Genomic DNA, 24,745 nt, shown 5'->3' with positions numbered 1-24,745 from the left:
CTTATCATGTTTACTTCGTCTCTTTAAATATTTGGACATTACAATTAAATCCTTTAATTGTAATGTCCAAAAATTGTAAATCCATTCCTTTAATTACAATTAAAGGAATGGATTTTATTTTTAAGTAATTTTGAATTATACTAAACTGTATAATTTTATCGATAATAAACAATAGTGTTTCATGTTTAATTTTTTTTTAATTTTTATCGTAATTTCGATACGCGCGCAAGCATATGCACGTCATAGTGAGATGCGAGCTATTAGCGTAATGCGTGTTTAGATACGTATACTATGTATACGTATCTAAACACGTATACATAGTACTTACAGTGTGTATGTATATTTCGAAAGTTGCAGCACACCCACGATTTCAAGCCGCGAGCTGCCACTGCGTTGCAGTCTTCTTAACTTTACTAATTGGTTTTCATATACTGTATAATTCCCGAAACTTAAATCCCTTATCAACAACCAAAATACTCAGTTTGTTATTTCCTAATTTTTCAGAATACATTCTTATACTTACAATACTATATATATCTTCGATGATACTAGTGTTTATTCATGAACACCAAAAAATTTTGGTAATAAAGTATTTTACTACAGGGCTTTCCAACCTTAGGTAATCCGAGGGTCGCATTAAAAAACAAATATTTATCCGAGGGCCGCATCACAATGCGTATCTAGTAATTGGTGAGCAGCAGCGACACAACCTGAATAAACAAACAATATTAATCGTGCGCTGGAACAAAATAGTGTAAGAACGCTTCTTTGACATCTAATATTTGAAAAACACGTGGGTATATATTGATGTAAAAGCACCAAATAAAATTACCAATATCGAGATTATCGATTAGTGATAGAATTAAAATATCTAATATGCCTTCAATTTAAATTGCTATTTTATATTTTATGTTTTTATGTTTTCGCTCGTGAAAATCAAAACCGATAGGCGGATTTTGAAAATCGCACTGCAGGCCGCATTCGGCCAGCGGGCAGTGCTTTAGATTTAGATAGCCCTGTTTTACTAAAACGGACATTGAGCTTTTATGAATAATCTTAAAGAAAAGTACATTAAAATTACTTAAATCGCGAAATGGCAAATATATTTCAATTGGATAATAATAAAAAAATGGTTTCTTATAATTGAGGCAAATATTATCAAAAAATATAATTTAATTAAGTATTAAATTATGATTTAACATCTTTATTTAGAATGCTATAATATTTTTAAGGGTTAGATTAGAAATACGAATTTATTAAACAGTCTTAAATTAAAAGTTCTAATGCTACTGCTTAGCAATTTGCTTTGAGATCCATTCTAGATAGGGAGAAACAGCTGTGTATATTCCAGGCTCTTCTTTGTATCCACAGAGCCCTCCTGTAGATACTACACCAACAACTTGCCATCTGGAATTTTCTTTGAGAACTAGGGGTCCTCCACTATCTCCCTGAAATATGAACAAAACGATAAATATTACCAAAGAATTTCCATAATAATAAATACACAAACATGGAATATCATTTTTTGATTTGCTAACAGTAAAATGCAGTCTGAAAATTAAACGAACACACTTTCAATTGCAATTATCTTTAAAAAAAAAAAGGCATAATTCAGAAACAGATTCTACAGTTTAATTTGGATTTGGGATTTATAAAGTGTAAAGCGTTGAGAGAGAGAGAGAGAGATCATTGATGTAAAGGAGGAAGAGTATGGACGATAGGAAAAGGGCCCTGGGTACTCCAGGATTGATTAAAGAAATCTGATGAGGAACCATTCACCATGTCACTCAAAGAAAGACCAGAGTCGAAACTGGAGATCCATCACAAAGGACAAGAGGAAGACCATTAAATGGCAGCTTGCTGAGAAGGCCACGATACGAAGCACAATTAAATGTCTTCGAAATATCGAGAGCGTTAACATGGATTTCTCCAAATCTTTCCACGGCCTGCATTCGAAGGTGGGTAAGGTAATGTTAGCGAAGAGATCTGTTGTAGAATTATAATGGAGGAACCCATACTGGTGGTTAACAATTAACTGATGGAGCTTCAAGGAGAGAAACAACAGATTATTATTATTGACGACCTTCTCCGACGCTTTCGAGAATATTGAAGTAAAAGCAATGGTACGATAATTTAATGGCTGACTTTTGTCTCCTTTTTTTTTAGGCACAGGCTGTTTAAAGGCTTGCCTCCATGCCATTTAGTAAATGCTAGATGAATATGACACCATATTTAGGCGATATAGGATGGGTGTTAATTGTGGGACTCAAGTTTTCAGCACAGCTGGAAGAATGCCATCTACACCTGGAGATATTGGAGTTAAAATTAATGAGGATCGTTTCTGATGTCCTTTCAGCGAGAGATAAGATAAGGCATACGGTGAGCAGTTTATTGATTTGCTTGGTCGTCTAAACTAGAGTTGGAAGAAAAGAGACTGTTTTGCTAGTAAAACTGGTCTCGTGTTATTTAAGTAAAAGTACGATAATGAAATACGATATAATAGGATTGTTGTTTCGAATTTCTAAATATGTTATTTATATTTTAAACAGCATTGCATGAAATACCAGCACACAAAATTATAATACTTTTTTATATTAAGTCTGATCACAATACATTTAATTTTGGGACAGCAATAATTAGGGAAAAAAGTATGTTTCATTAGATAAGAATAGTTTTAATTTAATTTTATAATCATTCGTGAAATCCAGCTAACATGATCATGATAAAAACCGAGTTAAAACATGTAACATGCAACTATCCATTACTTTTTTTTTGACATATTATGCTTAAGTTGTGCTGCCATCTAGTGGTTGAAAAACCTTAATACAAAATGACCATATCAGTCACAGAAATGCGACCAATATTAATATAAGCGTTGAATAGAGGCGAACAGAGTCGTTTCTTTATATTTTTGAGGCTGCATAAAATACTAATTATGTATTTCAAGACTTATTACGAGTAACAGTTTCTCTCCTTCAATTGACGACTGTGTCAAGTATTTCATTTTTATTTTGAGATCATTTCTTCAAAAAAGCTACATTAATACACAAACACTTAAAAATATTGTATTTCTTCTATTTGACTTCCCTAATGTCCCTAGACGTTATATGGTTTGATTCTTAATTATAGAATATTACATTAAGAAACCAAAATGTATGTAACTTAGAAAACACAAGTAGGCATGATATCCATTTTTTGGAATATTTTTGACTTCCCATCAACATTAATTGTCATAGAGATTCCTCCCTCCTTATTAATCTAATATGTTTTCAAGCGAAAGAAGATTTAATTTCATAAAGTTTTGATTTTAAAATCTTCAGAAATTTTTATTTATATTTTTGCAAGTTGAATAATTTTTATATATTTTTATACATTGTTCGCAATCGGCAATTATCTCATTCTTAAAATTACCTTAAAATTTTTAATTAGGAAAACAAAATCTTTTTTTTAAACCAAAATTCCTAAGTTATAGAATTTACATGAGATATCTTTCCTAAGAAAATGCACCATTTCTATTTTTAAAAGAATATATTTTATATTTTTCCGACGCGTACATTGTTTTGATTTTCAAGATGTAAAATTATCAAAAACATACGCCATTTATCTATTCTTTACCAGATGTTCAAATATACGCCTGCGCAGTTGCTTGGACCGATAAGCAGTGGCACCGATGGTTTTTAAAGTTCTCCAGAAAATGTGGAAAAAAAAAAAAAAAAAAAAAACCTTTACAAGTATATAAATAACTGAATTGTTCAATATTTTGGACTTTATCAGACTCACCTTACAAGAGTCATGACCACCAGCAGCGTACCCGGCACAGATCATATTATCGCCAATTTGATACTGCGGAAACCATTCATCGCACTGAGTATTACTGACGATAGGAACAGCTGCTTGTTTCAATACGAAGTCATATCCGGTATCTGAAAAATAAACCAAAATCAGATGAGTATTTATCATGCATTGAGTGGTCGAATTATTAAGTGCATTGTTGCAAATACTTTTTTGATATTAAACTCAGAGAACATGGTTTGTCGTAATCTTTTACATGTACTGATATCAGTACATAAAAGGTATCTTGGATGAAATGTATTCGTTTCTTAACTAAACTCCCCCAGAAGCGTTCAAAACTGATATTGGTGTTTCACGAATTCAGCCATATTAGAGGCGTTACTGATTAAAAAATCTGCAATAAGTAAACTTTTTTATCCCCCCCCCCCAAAAAAAAAGATGCGATAAGTACCGACATATTTAGATCTTTCTTATATTTTATATGATATGATGGTAAGAGTACGCTGTAAACAATAAGTAATACGAAGAGCAGACAGATCCCAGTCTAGTGCCTAATCCTTTCTTTAAGGTGAGTTGAACTCACCCTAGCTTACAGAGAGTCAGTCTCAGTCATCGTTGAATAAGAGTAAGGAAATTCATATTTAAGCTCTATCCGTGTTTATCTTAACCATATTTCTTATGTTGATTGTCCTTCTGTGATTCTTTAGTCATTTATTCTTTGTCCTCCACTTTATATCTTCACATTATTATTTTCTATCCTTCAAGTAAACAATAATTTTATGAAGCAATTTACTCACGCTTGAAACTAAATTATACTTAATAAGTTGAATTATTTACTTCGTTGTTTGTTCTTTTTCCTTGTTTGTATATCAACTGACGATCAATCTATAATCTAAAAGCATCTTACCATGTACAGGAATATTTAATTCAAATTGTTTATTTTTCACATCAAAGTATATCCGGTTTGATTTTCATAAATAAATTGTAATAACAAGAGAGAAAAATTTTAAAGGTGTATAAAATCTTTTTATAATTTTAGAAAAAAATATTTATTATTATTAAAAATTATTATTCTGTACAAAACATGTTTTATTATTATTATTATTGTTTATTAATTTTAAATAAGAATTTTCAAAATTTACAACCACATGTCAACATTAGAGAAATAAAACAACTTGCATTATTAAACCCTGTTATAAAGTAATTTTTTATAGATCACAGCAAACGTTATTTTCTTTTTAGCTGCATTCATAAAATATATGTTAGTGAAAGTTTCCTCAAAAAAAAAAAAGTATTTTTATCCCACGTTACTCATAAAAACATTGAAAGGGGTGATGGGTATAATGCACAGCTGAATTAACCTACTTTAGAATAGATCGTTACAGTAAAGCGACAGTTTGACCCTTACAATATAATTAACAATAGTACGGAGAGGTGAACTTGACAAAGAAAAAAATCATCTCTTGTTAAAGGTAGCTTTTTTTTTTTTCTTTCTTTCTTTACATGCATTGATAAGAATAGGTCAACGGCCTCGATATCCCTACAGATGTCCTCGTATTGTGGGTTCACCCACTTACTAGGCCGGAAGCAATTGAGCCTCTTCAACAGAGAACTGTTCTCGTTTATGCTTGAAAGAGCGCCATACTGGAAATGGATGGTATTTTGTTGCTGCTCTAAATCGTATAGAAGTTGATGTTTTTTAACGCTAATATTTACTACGAATGATATTCAGAAGATGCAAATTAATTATTATGAAGATATATCCAAGTTATGGTTTTAAATAGATGCAATGTAATGTTTATAAATGTTATTGGAATGTCAGACTATATTACAAACGCATTTCCAAATCCCTTGTGTTTGTCGTTGCAATTTAATCTTTACTATTATAGTTAGTGAAGACATAACTAATGGTAAAATCTGTGAGACAATTCTAGAAGGAGAAAATATTACGCAACTCCGATGGAATGGACCCACTACGATAACGAAACTCTTGTAATGTGTGTGTGTGTGTATGTGTGTGTGTGTGTGTGTCGTATGATTACATAAATAAATGAAGTTAGTGTCCTAGCTTCGTGACAAAGCGGTCTTTAGGCTTCATTAAAACGATGACTCAAACTACTTCATTAAATGTGGCGCATGCGCTTAGTATTCATTTATTCGGACTGTCTTTTAAGTAGCTGTATTCTTTATTTTTATAAACAGATGTAAAAAAAGCCGAGGAATCAAAACTGCTTAAAGAGGATTTTCATATAATATTTTCTTAATATATTTTTTTTTTAATTCTTAATTTCTCGGTTAATTTCGGATAATTTAATGCTGTTTTTATTGCAAACGTTATTAGTTTTCTAGTGAAAGGAATGAATATTAATTATAGATTAATAAAATGAATATTTTAAATATTTAGGACTAAATCTTCTCTCATCATTGCGTTTTGTCACTTTCCAGGATCAAATAAATGTTGACAAACATCGTTAGTCGTCACTGATTACATCATGTTTTTTCCTGATCAGATACGTTGCATTAATACTGCAGTCCTTCACCTTTGATGATTCACCGAATAGTTCCTTTGTTTGCCATAGCACTGTTGCTCAACAATTGTCACCACAGCAATTTTAAGTGAATCCAACTCTTGTTGAATTTATTCTAAAAAATGGCTTCTTTTTTTTTCTAATTTTTTGAAGTTTATAAACACATAAATAATGTATTGAGCAACAAAAGAAACAACAAAAAATATTCTCAAAAATTAAAATAATTATTGTTTCAGCAATAATTATCACCATATTATTACTAGTTGAATAATTAATGTATGTTAATTATTATCAGATAATTAGTAAGGATATATTTAATTCTGATCCATAAAATTTTGAGGTATAATATTCATTTTTATATTTAATAATTAAATGCATTGAAGTGTTTTCTATGAACGATATATAATCCGTCTATTTATTCATTACTTACTGTAGGTGTCGCCCCATCCCGTTACATGGCACATTGTTCCAGGAAGAGGTGTACTGCCATAAGGTAAACAAACTGGACTCACGTGATCAGTTATCGTCACCGGAGCATTAAGCCTCACCAAAGCAATATCGTGTTGTTTCCTCTCCAACCAAGGGACACTATGCTAAGATAGAAAGAAGGCAGTCAGGCATAAGTAACACGTGATTTGAAACTTCTACGTTTTATAAAGAAGGGATAATATATCGAGTTAGACTATTTTCGGAAGGTAATTTAGTCGATTTAGATTATATCAATTAATTGGATTAGTAAAGAAGACTAATAAAGCTGTAAAGATTCCAATTGCTTATTATATCAGTTGTTTTGTCTTAATGATTTTTCCAAGATCATTTGTTTATGGAAGGAAAAAAAAATCAGCCTTTTCAGAAGAAAATCTTGCTATGATTGCAAAGACCAAACATGTCTTACATAATGTTTATAATGGCTATTATTTCCTGCACGTGGTGGAAAACTGAATCTATGTGAGAATTCCAATAACAGGATTCTAATTTAGATCTTTCCATCCAAGTGACTTACACCTTTCTGGTTAAATTCACAGATGCGTCATTATTTCTAAAGTTCATCAATGATTTCATTTTCACTCTTTAAGTATCAGGAAGGTTGGTGAAGTATCATACCGTACATAATTCAATCATAATTTAAAAATGTCACAAGAGCCATCTAAAAATATTCAAACAAAAATGTTTGAATATTTTTCAAATGCTGGAGGAGGTTGTTAATTATATGAAAAACCTTACTTCATGCAACCTGATGATCATCCTTTAAAAACGACTTGGCTGTCAACCATAGATATTCCGGACCCCTCCATCCCTAGGAAATTAATTTTAAAGTGAGAATGTAATTCGAAAGACTTCTTAGTCGTACTGTTCGAAACCTAGTTGCTGGGTATTTAGATCACCCCAAGATGACTAACACAAGGAAAGTGTGTTTTCTGGCTGGTTTGTCTGTGATATGTGATAAACACCCGAAATTCCGGGAGAGAAAAATCCATGGGTAATTGGTTAACTCCTAGTGAGTTGAAAAACTTTTACAAAATGCCTTTCTCATAATGCGATGGAAATAAAATCCGAATTTTTAAAACCAAAGGACATATTACTGCTAACGACTGTTCTGGTTTTGGTTGCAAGCAAAAATGTTTATTTTTCATCTTAATTAGAATACTTAATGAAATCATACATCAATATAAACTGCAGCGCGAATAATTTCGAATTTTCGATAATATAATACCTTCGAAGAAATTTTAACGGAAATAAGTTGCATGCTTTAATAGCGAAATTAATGGGTGATAAATTTCATCGACTGGTGTGAGATCATCGCCCGCTTATTGGAGACCCGAAGTGACTGGAGTCTTTGGTTGGGTCTTTCCAACCAAAGCGTCTCCTTGTTGCAGACTGAGTTACGGAGGTTTGCTGAAGTTAGTAACTATATATATTCGGTCGTCAATGCCGTGTATTAAACAGGCTCAAAATTACATATTTTAATAATTACATATTTCATCTAAATCTATAAATAATAATTTATATTATTAATTGATGGTAATTTTAAGTAAGCTTACATTATACTTTTCGAATCCTCTATATCTCGGATGTATGTTTATCTCTCTGATATACCGTAGTTGCTCTGTAGGATCTTTAATAAGTTTGCTGTACTTTCCAAGATCAATTGTCCAGCTATTGATATCCAAGTTACTATGTAAATGAAGAAAGAATGAAGGCTATTAATGAAAAAAATACACTTTTGCCATTAACATTTCAACACCTTTCCTTCTTCCAGTTGAGTTTTGGTAATTTTAACACATCTCCAACAAGAATAATAATGAAATATAATTCAAATTCAAGAATATTATTAGGAAACAAACAGCGAAGAAGTATCCAACAATATAATGGAAAAAGTTAATACAAAAATATAAATATTAGCATTCACTCCACGATTTCAAATTCTGAATGAATATTAGTAACTCTGAATAAAATTCAGTTTGAATAAATAAAATATTCATTTTAGTTGTGGGCTCAGCTATAGAATGTCTGTGGCTGGTCGAAAGAAGAGATACAGAAAGGAGAATAAGTAAATTTACTTAAATAAAGAAGACTTCAATAGTTCGAAGCCTTATTGTTTACTGACGGCTTTTGAGGATGTTTCGATTACAGCAGCTGCTTTGAGTATTTCAGTTAGCTGGAGAGAGAGAGAGAGAGAGAGAGGGAGACTATTTCGAGCTAAAGTTGAGTGAAAAGTAAGAATAGGACACCGATCTAATTTCTCTTCTCTCTCTCTCTCTCTCTCCCGTCCCTTTATGGATTCTATAAATGCTGGCAGTAATCCACAGAAAATTACTTTATTTCAAATATATATGTCTATCGTTAATTATTATTATTATTATTATTATTATTATTATTACTGTTATTTATCATTATTATATGAGCATTTCATGGAGTTCCTAGGCTCATCGCAGGAAGCTCACTAACTTTTCACCAAGTACTAGCCATCATTCGCACAATAACTTTCATAGTTTGCTTTCAACTCATCACCGACAAAGTATTCACAATTGACTCCGAAAACTGCACGCTTACTGAATTTCCAAGGATAAAATACTCCCCCACCCACCCGCTGCCACGAGTCATACATTTAAATTCCTCTATATCATTTCTATAAATCCTTTAGGTAACGAAACTCGGGGGACCAGATCTGTACACAATAGTCAAGAATGAAACTGTATCAAATCTTGTAAAGAAGGATAACTTCGTTATTTCTACATTTCAGTGTGTTCTTCTGTAACCAGGTATTTGTATTCCTTCATAATTTAACTCACATAAGAAAATAATAATATTTAGCCATTTTTTAAACTTATAGTAATTGCAACAATGTACATGGTTATTTTAGATTTTAACTAAACATGCTTGAAAATAACTTTCGGCATGTGCAATATTTTATTTTCATTTATTTCAATGAATGATAGAAAGTGTGAAAAGCAAATCATGTAGATATCTTTATTGGATGGATAGCAATAATTATTATTTTCGACTTCAAGTTAGATATAACTCTTTTCTCAGCCCGGGGGTTGATAAACGGGTCTAAGCAATATTCAAAAATTTTGCCCTTAATTCGATATTTTTTTTTTTATCAATCAGAATAATATTTTAACTCCTATTATTTGATGGAGAGGAGCATAAAGGTTTACAGGATCCATTCTGGCAACATGGCCGCAACAAGTTGAAAGACCATTGTCATCTATTAAAATAACACAGCTTTTATTCCCCCCCCCGGCAAATAATTCGAATCTCTTCAGAATTATATGTTTATATAAATAAACATTTGCACAGAAATATACGTATATAATAGCAAAAATTTATAGAAATCAAAAATGATACCATATTGTCAAAGTTGTGGAACATAATTCAGTTTTTTTTTTTTTTTTAATTGCACATTACTACGGTTTTCCATACCTTGACGTTCGGGACTGGTGAAGTTCTGTAAGAATTAATGCTAGATATTCGGTATTGTTCATTTGTTCGTGTATTTGTGAAAGCGAAAAATCAGTCAGTGAAGATAATGTAATTGACAAAGCTATGACTAGGATATGCTTTTAGTAAAAAAAGGAAGTCTTAGTGAAAAAAAAAGTTTTAGTGAAAAAAAAAATACAACAGAATAAAGCGCTGAGGTTTTTTTTTTTTTTTTTTTTTATGTTGGGCCCATATACAGGAGGTTGACTGGTCAACCTATAGTACTTTAGTACCGTATATGGGTAGCGGGATGGGAGAGGAGGAACTTGTTAACATTCAATTTAAAAGCCTGTATATTGTATTCCTTGGGAAATACGTCAGGGGGAAGACTGTTCCACAGTACTGCAGCAGCAGGGATGAATGAGAAGAAGAAACTTGTTCTGTGGGTTTCGACGTGTACTGTAAAAGGATGTTGGGCGGCAGCTGTACATGTTCCAATGGGCTTAGTACAGGGTGGGGGAATTATTGATGCTGTTTCAGATGAACATTTTCCACGGAAATATTTATAGAATATACAGATTGCAGAGACCAAGCGTCTATGTGAAAGCGGGGGGAGCGGGTTGGTGAGGGATGGGTCATTTATTAGTCTATTTGCTATTCTCTGTATTGAGTCGAGCATTTTGAGGGAGCTTTTTTTGGAGCCCCCACTCCAGATGTGAGAGCAGTATTCGAGAGCTGGGCGGATTTGTGACTTGTATAGAGTTAACAGCTGTTTAGAGGTGAAGTAGCGTCTAGAGCAAAAGAGGAAGCCTAGTTTTTTGGAAGCTTAGGATGCAATGGTTGTGATGTGTTTATGCCAGGAGAGGCTTGATGTCGAGGTAATTCCGAGAAGAGAAATTTCATCTTGTCTGATAATTTGAGTGTTATCGAAAACAATGCTGAGGGAAAATGGTTCTTTTTTGTGAGAAATAAGAGAGAACTGAGTTTTACTAGCGTTGAAGTTGACAAGGTTGTCTGAGCCCCATCGGAGAATGGCTTAGAGTTCGGAATTAAGGGCAGTGGTGGTTGATGTTCTGTGGGTTGAAGTGAATTGTGTAGGGTAGGGTTTGTCAAATGAAAGGGAGGAATGCTCCTTTTGAACGGCTTTGGCGGAATCCGTACTAGTGGTCGCTTAATAGCTGGGTGCCTTCAAGGTAGATTAGGAGTTGAGAGTTGATGATTTTCTCCATTACTTTAGATAGGACTGAAGTGAGTAAGATAGGGCGGCAGTTAGATGGTAGTGATTTGTCATTCTTTTTAGGAATGGGTTGAATATAGGCCAGTTTCCAGGTTTTGGGATATATGCCAGTGGAGTAAGAGAGTGTGTACAGGTGACATAGGATAGGAGTCAGTTCCGATGCACATACTTTCAGGATAATTGGAGGAATTCCATCTGGGCCAGGAGACTTTTTTTGTCTAATTATACAGCAGGTTTGTGATATCTTTTCGGCAAACGGATACAGGGGACATTGTAAGTTGGGCAGTTGGAATGACTTGAGGGCATTTGCAATTGTCAGTTATGTGTGCATTGGAGGCAAAGTGTGATGCCAGGAGGTTAGCTTTTTCTATGGGTGATGTTGCAAATGAGCCATCTGGGTATGATAGAGGTGGGAATAGTGTAGGGCAAAAGTTACGGCCAATTGCCTTGGCTAGGGACCAAAAGGCACGGCTGCCGTTTGGACAGGCTGCAAGCTTTCTGCTTTTTGCCCGTTCAAAATCTGTTTTGGAAGTATTGATAGTTTTCTTGCATTTGTTTCGGGCTTCGGTGTAGGCATTGAATGAGGATGGGGTTCTTGATTTGAGCCAGTTGTGGTATGCCTGATTTTTAACTTGTGCAGCCTTGGCACATTTTTTGGAGAACCAGGGTTTAGTTAGGAGACGGCAGGTCTGAATAGTGTGGGGAATATATGCTTTCATGCCAGCGAGGATCACTTTGGTGATGCGTTCGGTGCATATGTCTGGACTGGAAGACCAGAAACAATAGTCTAACCATGGGAATGAAGTATAGTAGTCTCGGAGACTGTCCCATTTGGCACTATCATAATGCCAAACTACTCTTGTGTGGGAGTAATTGTGTAGGCGTTGTTACATGGGGGAGAAGGAGATGAGCACTAAGTTGTGGTTAGAATTACCCAGGGGACTTACTACATTCACTGCATATTTGGAGGGGTCATTATTAAGGAAGAGATCTAGGGTATTTGGGGAGTGGTTTGGATTATCTGGTATTCTGGTCGGTTTTTGAACAATTTGCGTGCGGTCATTAGTGACTGCAAATGTTTCAGCATCTCTGCCTGCAGGATCTGTATGACTGGAACAGAAAAGTCAATTGGTGTTATGGACGTTGAATGTTTGGAGAGTGGAACTGGAGAAAAACAACTTTTAAAGAGAGGAAATGAAAGAGCTCTGAGTGATTGGTGGTATTAGGAGAGCGATAGAGACAGCAGATGAATTTGACTGAGTGGGGGGAGGGATATCTTCAGTCAAAGAAGGTCGGAGTCGAGAGATTCCAAGCTAGTTGTTCTCTAGCAGGGTATGTCAGAGCGGATATATGCACAGACGCCACCCTTGGGTCGAAAGGAGTTAAATAGTGTATAGTTAAAAAGGTTGAGATGAATAGTGCTGGGGGAGGTGAGATTTGAATTTCGGTTAAAAAGAGTAGGTGGAGTTTGGTGGACTGTAGGTGGTAGTGGATGCTATTGAGGCCGCGGATGTTGGTGAAGTGGATGTGCAAGGTTCTGTGAGGCATGGATTTGAGTAGTGTGGGGAATATATGCTTTCATGCCAGCGAGGATCACTTTGGTTATGCGTTTGGTGCATATGTCTGGACTGGAAGACCGGAAACAATAGCCTAACCATGGGAATGAAGTATAGTAGTCTCGGAGAGACTACTATGGTCCTGCACGTTTCCTATGCAGTGTGCATGCTGGTGTTCTTGGTGGCTACTAGCGTCACATGGTTTTTGTACTAGTTTGAATTGTTTATAGTCTATTACCCAACTGTTGCCTCCATTTTGGCGTTTTTCTTCTAGTTGTTTTCGGAGTTGGCGTCTTTGTTCTCTCTGGGCAAAGGTTAAATCAGGTCGAGCACGTATAAGCGACTGGTGGCAAGTGTCCTTTAGCTTGTTATTTATCGTTTATGTTTATTGCTTTCGGTTTTTTTCTTTCCGTTCCGTCCTTTCTTTTGTTTATGGGTCCAATACGATGGCATTTGATAATGTTTCTGGAATCGAAATTGCATTCTCCTGCAAGTTTGCCGATGTCTTCTTTTAGGGATTTACCGTTTTCTGTCGGAAAGTTCAGGATAATAGCTTTGAGTTTCCTATTTTCGGCCTCGAGCGACTCGTGTACCGATGATGTGATTATTTACTAAGCAAACTCCCATCATTTGGACTGCCTCAGGACTTCTGCAGATGGATTGCCAGCTTCCTGTCTGGACGCGAGGTAGTCATGCATTGGTAAAAACGTGTGAGATTAGAATGTTGCCTACCATCACATTCAGCAATCAATTAAAAAAGAAAGGGCACATACTTGCAAGAGGCTGAAGAAAACAGTGACATAAGCATCTTCCCCAGGTCTTTTGGTGCTAAAGCCAACGGCGAAATGGAAGTGCTTGCTGGCACATCAATTTTGGTGGCATAACAGTTTGTAGAGCCTGTGGCAAGAGCGGTAAATTTTGCTTTGCTGTAACAAATTTGTTTCTATTACTGTACTTATGCTTCAAATCTTCACATTCTACCAAAATAAATAAATAAGCAGATCTGGATAGAACAAAAATAATGGACTGGTGGGAGGTGTACATGTTTCTATGCACTTTGTATATCGAAGTTTACAGTTTAAAGTTTATAAAGTCTAAAAACTAATCATCATCATTATAGTACTATTGCACAGTATTATAAATTTATTCCAAACATAAAAAATCATCTGCCTTCCTCAACCATATATCGATATGAAGGCAGTATGCAACTTGCGGGAAAATCACGATTTTTTTTTTTTTGCTATGTAAATGATAAAGATGATCAAATGTCTCAGAGAGGACAGCAGTTACATGTTTTTTCCTAGACTTCTCTCTGGAAACAGTACTATGGAATTGCTCTGATAGAAGCAATACTAGCAATCAAGATTAGTTGACGTGAAGGGTTATCCCATTTGTTTTAGAGAGAGTAAAGGTTTGATATCGAGCAATGGATCGATATTTTAATACATACTGTTTTTTTTTTATTTTTATTTATTTTTTATGGGCTGAATATAGACTTGCTTCTGTTCCGTGGGAAAGATGCCAACTGAATATAAATGATTGTGTGTGTGTGTGTGTGTGTGTGTGTGTGTGTGTGTGTGTGTGTGTGTGTGTGTGTGTGTGTGTGTGTGTGTTCCAGAGCACAACTTTTTTTGGTAAAACTAGAAGTATTCCATCAAGATAAGGAGTTTGGTATCTAGGTGATAATATAGACTCTTCTAGTGAAAGCCTCAGTTATCTTTATAGGAGTTAAGGAAGAATGATAGCAGAAGGTCAGCTTGGTTATTAGTTGTTACGTGATACCATTAGGAGAGAGAGAGAGAGAGAGAGAGAGAGAGAGAGAGAGGGGGGGGGCATGATTCTCTTTGTGCAAAAGGCAAATTTTTTCTGCATTTGGCCCCTATACAAGGAATTAAATTTCGATTTTTACTGGATATTTTGTTGCGTGTTTCACTTTACGTTATGACAATGAGAATTCCAAGATGGAGTTCTTGTTTTAAGCGACTTGTTGAATTTTCTTCCTGTACTGGCTTGGTTTAAGTTTTGTGTTTATGCTCCCAATGTTGGCAAAATGATGTGGAAGTGATTTTTGACATCATATGATTTTTTATATTTTTATGTGATTTTTGAAAAAGTTTTATAACACGTTGAAACGCTCTGATTATTTGTTTTTTCTTTTCATTGTTAATATTAGCTAAGAGTTTATCAAATAATAGGTGCCCCTAGGCAAAGACAATTTAGGCGCCCCTGTACATTGTCTCTCTCTATATATTTTGACATACTCACACAAGCACACGTACCCACGTCTTAGTGCCCCTAGGCAATTGCCTAGATTCACCTAATTATAAAACCGGCCCTGAACATGTTCAGTCAAAAGAGTCTCCGCTGTCACAGCGGAGACTCTTTTGGACATGTGTTGCTCATATAGAGAACATCCAATCGCCTTTATTTATAACCTTTTTTTTTTTCATCTCAAGTTTCGTCAACTTTCTTTCTTTACAAAGTCGTGTTATGTTTTCTTTTTTCTTTTTTTTTAATAATATGTTTGCAGCTAGTTTAAGCTTCAATGTCGACAGAACAAGTCGGAGATTTATTTATTTATTTATTTATTTGAACCATTTAAGGCTTACTGCGAACGACACTGTTACGCGTCTTTGACTAAGGTCTCCATAACAAACAAGAATTTAAATGGAAACAATAAATACTTCTACAAAACAAAACAAAAAAAAAATCCAGCGAAAGTGAGAATGAAAACCGATAACATTCAAATACTTTTAACAGTGATCAATATTGTATGAACGCACAAAAAAATCATCACTTACTCTCTGAAGCAGTGTGCTGCTGTCAAAATCCATTCTCGATTTACCAGAGAACCACCACAGTTATGACCATAAGGCTCTCTTCCCAGCAGACGAATTGATACCTGCCAAGGCCAACTTCCACGAATAGCATCTCTTCCTCCGACTATTCTCTCATTACCCAAAATGGGAGGAATTTTTGGTTTTCCACAAGTGTAACTCTCAGGAATGTTATATTCTATAAAAATTTGAGATAGAATTGATTATCATAAAAAAAACAAGGATTATAGAAAATTTCAAAATATCTGAAGGAAATTCGACTTACCGCAGTCTTCTTCGTCTGTTCCATCACCGCAATTATCTACGCCATCACACTTTTGATCTTGACTAACGCACTTTGTCTGATGACGACACCATACCTCATTTCCGCTACAGAAAACTACAGAAAATTGTAAAATTTCAGTTCTACTCCAATGGCTTTCATTGGTTAAAATACAGATTCACTTAACTGATCATAAATACATTTTTAGTAGAAATGCATTCAGGTAAAGAGTTCAGGTTGCACGATATAATGGTGACCACATTTTGAAAGCGTATGGTGAACCATGTTATTTATACTTATTCAAATAACTAAGTATCTATTGCATGGTCGCCTCTTTATAGTCAGCATAGCTTATAAAAATTCCTTCTTCTTAGAGAACTGTTTCTTTCAGTTCTGGATATTCCAAAAACACCAGCACTACAAGGTTAATTATCACAACTATTCAACTGAAGGTAAATTAGCTAGATAGATATACCAGACTATGAATACAGAACTAACCGTTCTACAGAATGAGTTAAACATACCCAATTTAGTACGAATGCACTGTTAAGTGTACAAGAGTTCAAATTCACTAAAAATATCCCATACTTTTTTTTTTTTTAAATGTCAGTTCAACTCGCGAAAGTTTAAAAACTTACGCACATTTTTGTATTATAGGCGGATAATTGGGATTAGCTAATCCGGCAACCGTCCTCGCGGTTAGCCTAGTGGCTATGCGCTTCGCAACCGTATGCCTGGAGAAGGAGTGTCATAGGTTCGATTCCCGTCGACTACGTGAGGAGCTTAAGCCTTAGCCATAGCCAAGTTAGCCTGCCTTGGCCGTGGTGGACAGCAGGTTTTTTCCCCAGTTTATCTGGGGTTTTTCATCCCGCAAACCGTCCCGTGAACACACACGGATTACAGTCATGAATATTGCATCTTAGGGGATGCAGCAGAGGAGTTGCGAACCGGCTATACCAATACGCCAGTAGCCCCTCATTAGGAGGGGACTCAACCTGTCCTAGGACGGACGAGAGGGATAGGAGAGGAATCCAGCAATCCTGTCCATAGACCAAATATAGAACTTTTTCAAGCTACTTTAGGATTTCAATCTAAGGACGATTTTAATCTCTGTCAACCCAGCCTAGGTGACCGAGTGGATAAGTTCTCAAACCAACTGGCTAAGGATTCGCATCTGAGTGTGGCATGGATAAAGTGAATCGCTTTAGTTTGTAGTAGATTTAAATCGCCCATTATGAGACCTACTAGTACTATTTATTGGAGGACTAAAGCGGATTGAAAGATTTCTTTGTTTTTTTCTCTAGAATAGAGTTCCCGCATTATCTAACCCTTAGCCAGCTGCGGTACTAATGAACAATAGATTTCCAACTTACTGTGGTCTGGAGGATGCACATAAAACAAAAGCATTAGAATTAGGTATTTCATACGTAATACTTAAGAAAGCTATACCCTAATGCCACTTGTAGAAAACGTTTTATTGGTTAACCAAACTTTGGAGTATATAATAGGTTTTAAAAGTATGGTTTTTCTAATACATATAGTTTTTCTAGTATCCCTGCCTGTTGCACAAGATTGAGGTCAGTATCTGTTCTACCAGCCTAACCTGGCATAGTTCACGTCGGAGTGAGCTGCCAAGAAGAAACCGGCAAGATGCATTACGTCTTACACTCATATAACTTTTCGTCAGTAATTGAGCCTGTTCCTTCAGCATGAGATTATCCAAACTTTGTGGCTTTCTTCTTATCTTTTATTAGTTATAGCTATTTTTTTAAAGTAATCGCTTAGTGAGTTTATTTATTCAGTCAATTTCTAAACTATTGGCCAAAATATGTTCAAGAAACGGAACTGATTATGTGGCTAGAATTAAATTCAAGTATATAAATAGATTTTTATTATAATATTGCATATTTTGGTATTGAGAGAGAGATATAGCGATTCAATATTCTCATGCAAATCACATTGAATATTTCCAACAACGACAACGGCAACCAGTATGTTGATCTTAAGTGGGATGGACTATACAGTATTCTGAACTACTGATCCACAAAATGCAGTGCGTTAACATTTACGAACATCCCTTTCCTGGTTTATAATTGTATTTCCAAACAATCTGTGTGGAAATGACTCATATCCTTGCACACTACCGAGTTAGTAAACATTTTGCACGAATATATTTAAAATAAAATACAGTATGATATGAAGCTGACACTAAAGCGCAAAAAAACTCTTTACAACGACATGAACAAGTACTATTTCCCTTTTTGGTACTTTTTTATTTTATCCTTTCTGTCAAAAACTAAACAAATGTTTGCCATTCTTAACAGTTCAATGATAATATTGATTATCCTGCACATCCCAGTCACATATATAATGTAAATTAAAATTCTGAAATAAATATTATTTGTGAAAACTTGTAGTAAATTATTAATTATATTAATAACATAAAAAATTCTAAACAAACTTATATTAGGTCATCCTCCATATCTAAATCCAAAATCGAGATCCACGCTTGCACTCGATTTATTAGCCTTAAAATTTTCATCATAAAATTGCATAGAATTTTTGTTTGTATTATTTGCAGTTATGTTAAATTCTAATTTATCTAATGTACACATCCCCCCCCCGGCAAGTTTATTCTAAGCCATTCTGTGTATACAGTATAAAATAAACAAAACAGAAAAGTTGATATAAAGATTCTGCAATTTAATATATATTTTAACTTATAGCGATTAATATTGGCTAAATGATGAAGGGGGCAATAGTGCGATTGCACAACTCCCTCGCATCGCACACAAAAGTCATGTACTTTTATAAAAATATTGTCTGAATTGTTTTAAAGATATTAGTAAACGTTGAATGATATTTTCAAAATTCAGAATTATTTTCGATGAAAGCAAATAACTCGACAAACGAATTGAAAATTAAATAATGATATCGTAAAGAGAGAGAGAGGGGGGGGGGCACTTGTTATGATGATTTTAGAGTTGCCATGGAGACAGGGCAATAGGAGATTTTGTAATTTGCCATAATTAAATCATTACAATACAAAGGCGAACAATATAAAATTAAATAAATGGTGAAATGTGGTATTTTTTTTATCCTATTCAAATTTACTATAAAAAAGTAAATAAATTGCAAAAGGCTCTGCGCTTCATCAGTTTTCCAAGACAACACTGAGACATGTTTTGAAAGAAATTAAAAAAGAGAACTATTTAATATCAAAGACAGCTGTTTTTATCTAAAATCAGTATAGCGGTATAAGGAAGTTGGTGATATTATACGACAGATATTTTAAGGTCAGATAGATAAAAGATAATTCCATGGGAAACTCGAACCTGTTTTTCTCAGTAACACAGTTACCAATAGTAAGGAAAACGTGTGATTTTACGATATGCGATTAATCTTTGGATCCGAAGAAAAGAGCGAGGTGGGGAATTGACACATGGTCTAAGTCGAGATATAGTCGAGCCATAAATATCAACGATAAAGCTTCCCGTAACTTTAAAACCATATATCGATCCTTTTTTTTTTCCTTCTTATAAATAGTCTTTAGTAATAGAATTTTGCAAAGCTAAAAATGAGGTTAATTATCAAAATTATCAAAACAGCCAATAGCCACATGAAATCCAGTTTAATATGATAAGTGACCTTTTTTGAAGTCAGATCAATCTGTTGAAGAACAATGTATCCATTAGTATATATGTCATTTTGTTCTCGAATTCAGTTTCATTTATTACCGAACTGAATCGGAAAGCATGTTTTTTTTTTTTTTTTTTTTTAACGAATCATGTGTGCTAGGGAATACTTGTGTATTCGTGTGGGAATGTCATTTATTTCCAAAGCGCTAGACACCCAGGAAAAAGTCCAATGTAAATACAATTCTAGTCTTCGATCAGTGGGATATTTTCTAGGCCTTTCTTCGGACGGTTTCCGAGTTAGTCGGTTGTTAGTCAGTGAAAGTGAGATTTTTCCTCCTCGAAACTCGGTTTTTAATCATGTAGGATTCACCATTACAGACAATCACATTACTGACATTATCACATTATTATACAATAATACGAGTGTTAGGGTTAGAGACCACGAAATGGCGGAAGTGTCTGCCATACTCTCCAGCCTAGATGCTTATGACATTATTGATAGCCTTGGGCTTGCCTTAGTAAGGAATATAAAGTTTGGCTGCTCATTGATCTTCAGAAAGTTAGGACGAAACAGCGTCACCTGCTCCCTCTAATTTTATTCTCCCTCTGGAGAATAAAATGTATTAGAGAATTCATTTATACTTATTTAGTTTTGCAAACTGGAATGCATTGGCAGTAAGTTAACGACCAATTATTTTTTATTATTTACTATCAAAGCGTTATTTGCATAAATTAAACAATAAAAATAAACTTCATTGGTATTTATTTATTTCGCGATGAATATGAGTGTATTATATAACAAAACTGACTGTAGCACCTTAAAATATTTCCCATTACTGGAAATATAAAATAAAATAAAAGCACTGCAGCGTGAATAACCTTTCATCCACGTTAATCCCTAAAAGAGCTACACTTGCCCACATAAATGGTTTCTGCGTACTACATAAATTAGCCGAATTACTTCTTAGGACAAGGCAGTTTTCTTTTCTTGTAGTCTGCCATGTTTATCAGTTGCACGTGTGTCTACTTGTTTGCAAGTTTGTGGTGGAATACTGATGTGCTAGAAGACGTTTCAACAATATTGCCATCTTTGCCTAAGACTGACAAACTGCCGTACCGGATCTCCGACTAGTTAAGTTTATATGATTAAGAAATCTCCTGACGAAGGATTCAGCACGATATATATATATATATATGGAATTGAGAATTTCTTCAAACTATTTTCTTTATACAAATTTCGAACTTTCCCCTCTCCTTTGAGAATCAGTTAACAAACATAAAAAATAAAAATAAAAAATCACTGAAATGCTCACTTTGTCCTTTTGAGCCATTCACCTTCTTTTAGATCAAGAATTTTTATAGAATCTGATTATAAGAAAATGTTTGAATCTTAGCTATAGCCTTTCTTTGTCATTAACTTTTGTTAATTTATTATTACTATTGTAAATAAATTTGCAAGCGCTGCGCACCTCTGCAAACAGTTAGTGAAGCGGATGACAAAATCGTCAACGATGTATTTTCGTGATATGCCACCTTGCATTACCTATATAACTGGCACACGTTAAAAGTCACTTCGTGCCTAAGTGATATACTGCTTACACTGTGGGTAACAGGAAACAAAGTTAGAGACAATGGCAAAGATGGATTATTATTGTTATTATACTCTATCGAGATTTCAAAAAGTTCATGTCATCTCAGTTCAGAATACATCTTTATATTTACAAGAAGAATCAAACGCAATGAAACATCTTCAGAATACAGCATAAAACTTACCGAATGGATCTGAATGTTCAAAGTAAATCATAAAACCGGTGTTTCTGCCACGAATACCATAGAAACGAAAATGCACTGCGTTACTTGATGACATGAACCGTCTTGGTAAATAATATCCACAATTCCTACTCAGAAGACGGGCTTGAGTGGAATTACCATCGTATATCTCTAGACCATCTTCCTTGCAGTTGCGGTCCAAGTGGTTTCCAACAGAAAATTGGAGAGGAAAAAATTTTATTACCTAAAAGTAACACAAAATCACATTAAACGATAACAATAGAATTATTAAATTAGAATATAAACGAAATATATATTAATAATTAATTTAATAATGTTCCTTAGGTAGAATTACTATATTTCATCAGGAAGCCAAAGTACGACATACCATTGCATAAATCTTAATGACTGATACTTACCTTCCCTTTAGGCGCCGCTATAGTCCAAGTGCAGGAGGCATTTTCATAATAATTGAAATTATTGTATCCAGGAGAAGCGATGAATCCTTCACTCTGGGTAACAGTAAGGGGCTGATTAGGACCACACGCAATAGAAGCATTTACAGTGAGGATGTCCCCGGTTGCTAAGGATGAAATTTTCAATTGTTTGAATAAGAAGCACTATGATTTTAACTTTAATTAAATTATTAAAATTATTATTAAAACAATTTTAATAGATAGTAATAATTAATTTTCAAAATATCCTAATTTTTGCTTCAAGAACATACGCAATTTTTAAGAATTGTGTATGTTCTTGACAATCCTAATATATAAGGATAATGACTTTATCACAGTATTATATTGTTCTCTTAGTCTCCCCTTCTCAATGGGAAACTGGACATATTTGGAATGTGATGGAGCTGCAAAACTTTACCCTATTTTTTCAGGTCATGGATTTTCCTTAAGATAGATAGACAGCTAATAAAATAACAGGTTATTCCTATATTATAAATATATATAATTGCATACACATTAAAAAGTGACTTTGAGAGCCATTTCAGTAATTGATCACTTCAGAGTTCTTTCTGGCTTGTGACAACGGAACTTATTTTGTTCACTGTATGATCAATATTGACTATATAATAATTTCAAACTGTAATATAAGATGAGCATTGAAAACATGTCCCATTCAACACTATTCAGATTGTACACACACACTGTACATGTTGAAATAACTTTAGCTTATGAAAATATGTTTGTATCATAACTCTCACCTTTTACCTTATTACAAAATGCTCCCCATACTAGTAAGATGCCCAAAAGTAACTTCATCATTATAAACGAATTTATTTCACCAGCTATATGTTTTCCGTTTCTCATCAAACTACGAAAGTTTAAATAAGAGATGATATTTATGCATTTTTTGTGTGTCTCCATTATCTACATTGATATGGAGGACGATAACTGTTGAAACTATAAAATCTGTTACAAGAAACATTCGTGAGTTTTCTCACCATACCCATTTTTTTTTCTGTTAAAAACAGAACCATTGGTGTTTAGATGAATTCCATTTTTGTATGTTTATTCAGCAGGTTTATTAGTTAAAGATATATATGTGAAAAATTTGAAAAAAAACAAGCCAGATTAAAAAAAAAAAAAGAAAACAAAGATTTCGCTATAGTAGTAGAAATGTCCCATCCAAACTGTATACATCAATCAAATATAAATCTCTTCTGTTTTTATTAACAAAATCTATGAAATATGTGAACCTGTTATGAAAAAAAAAAATCATTCGTAATTAAGGATATGTTCTGGAAAACGGAATTAAATGAACGTCATATCCATGTTGATAAGTATCTACAGAGGAGAATATAAAACTTCTCAAGAAGAATTTATGGCGAATTCTCTTGTTTCTCCAAAATCCTCTATCTCCTTTAGGTACTACGTATTATTTTTGTTCATGGGAATAAAGAATGGATGTAGAAGATATGAAAGAAATTGCAACACACACACACACACACACACACACACACACACACACACACACACACACACACACACACACACACACACACACACACACACACACACACACACACACACACACACACACACACACACACACACACACTTTTTTTTTGTGAATCCTTGTGTCTTAGTCTAATACAATCATTGAAATAACAGCGATATTTTATAAATCGGTAATCAGAGCTACATAATCTCCTAAATAAATATATAGTGGACTTGTAGACTATTAAAAACACATTTGTAACTGTTTTGAATGTGCTAGTACATCGTTTTACTGATTTCTATTATATCAAATAACAGCATATTTGATTATGCAAAAGCAAGCATTGCAATTTAAAAATGAACTGTAAAACTGTTTGTCAGAAAACACACCATCCGACTAAATTTTGTTGACTAAACTGTATTAATTTTCATTCTATCGAAATATTTATAACTTAATTAAATGTTTTCGTGGTTATCCGTATTTGGAAACCAAAAAGCAAGACGTTTGACGTAGGTAATAAATCAATTAAATAAGAAACAGGATGTAGTACTCAGTCTCAGCCAATTTTCTGGGATTGTCAAACGACTTAATGCAGATATATTAAGGATTGCCACATCACGTTATATTTTATGGATCTACTGATTGTTAAAACGAATGACTATGTGAATTTCGTATTTCCTTTCATCCTTTATTCCCTTCTTTTGCTTTCGTTGCAAGTGCGCAGTATAATTTTGATTGATGTCGTAGGTGTAGACGGTGCTGTCCCACTTTAATGCAAAAGTGAAACAATTACATTTAAGTTTCTGTTTAACTTCCTTGAAATGATATCATCGGAAAAGCCTTGACATCTCAGCCACAGTTCACTGTGAGTTAAAGTTGAAAGAGAAATCTGAAGCGAACTGGTAAAAATGAATTCCCCACACCTCAAAAAACTGTTCTGTAATATAATAGAACCACGGTGGCCAAACTGCGGCTCGCGAGCCGCATGTGGCTCTTCTTAAGTTTTATTGGGGCTCAGCTAACAAATAAAAAATATTTATAATTTTTCTTACTTTTAATAATAAAGAATCTAAAACTGTAATCGAGACTAGTTTTAAAATATCATGGAACATCGCACGTGCAAAACGGCCTTATACCGAAGGGGAATTTATTAAGCAAAACATTCTTGATACATATGAGTCACTGGACCCTAATAATTCAAAACTTTTAAAATTAGTTGCCGACATTCCTACCTCACGACATACAATTGAA

General features: G+C 34.2%; 1 protein-coding gene across 1 annotated transcript; it reads right to left on the bottom strand.

Moving 5' to 3' along the window:
- Positions 1-919: 919 nt before the first annotated feature.
- LOC150094414 (serine protease 30-like) lies at positions 920-22,846 on the bottom strand. The gene is made up of 9 exons (XM_090412236.1): positions 22,758-22,846; positions 21,964-22,127; positions 21,548-21,788; positions 16,140-16,253; positions 15,839-16,052; positions 8,363-8,495; positions 6,751-6,913; positions 3,781-3,923; positions 920-1,448 (listed from the first exon to the last, which is right to left on the bottom strand). The coding sequence occupies exons 1-9, from the start codon at positions 22,816-22,818 to the stop codon at positions 1,287-1,289; spliced, it is 1,395 nt and encodes a 464-aa protein (XP_090268362.1). The 5' UTR covers positions 22,819-22,846; the 3' UTR covers positions 920-1,286.
- Between the last annotated feature and the right edge of the window lie 1,899 nt (positions 22,847-24,745).

This window comes from Typopeltis vanoorti, chromosome 22, assembly GCF_054136105.1.
Source record: "Typopeltis vanoorti isolate ZY-2024b chromosome 22, IOZ_Tvanoo_1.0, whole genome shotgun sequence".
Classification (NCBI taxonomy): Eukaryota; Metazoa; Arthropoda; class Arachnida; order Uropygi; family Thelyphonidae; genus Typopeltis; species Typopeltis vanoorti.
The sequence above is the reverse complement of the archived record's forward strand: the minus strand, read 5'-3'. Positions and strand labels throughout refer to the sequence as shown.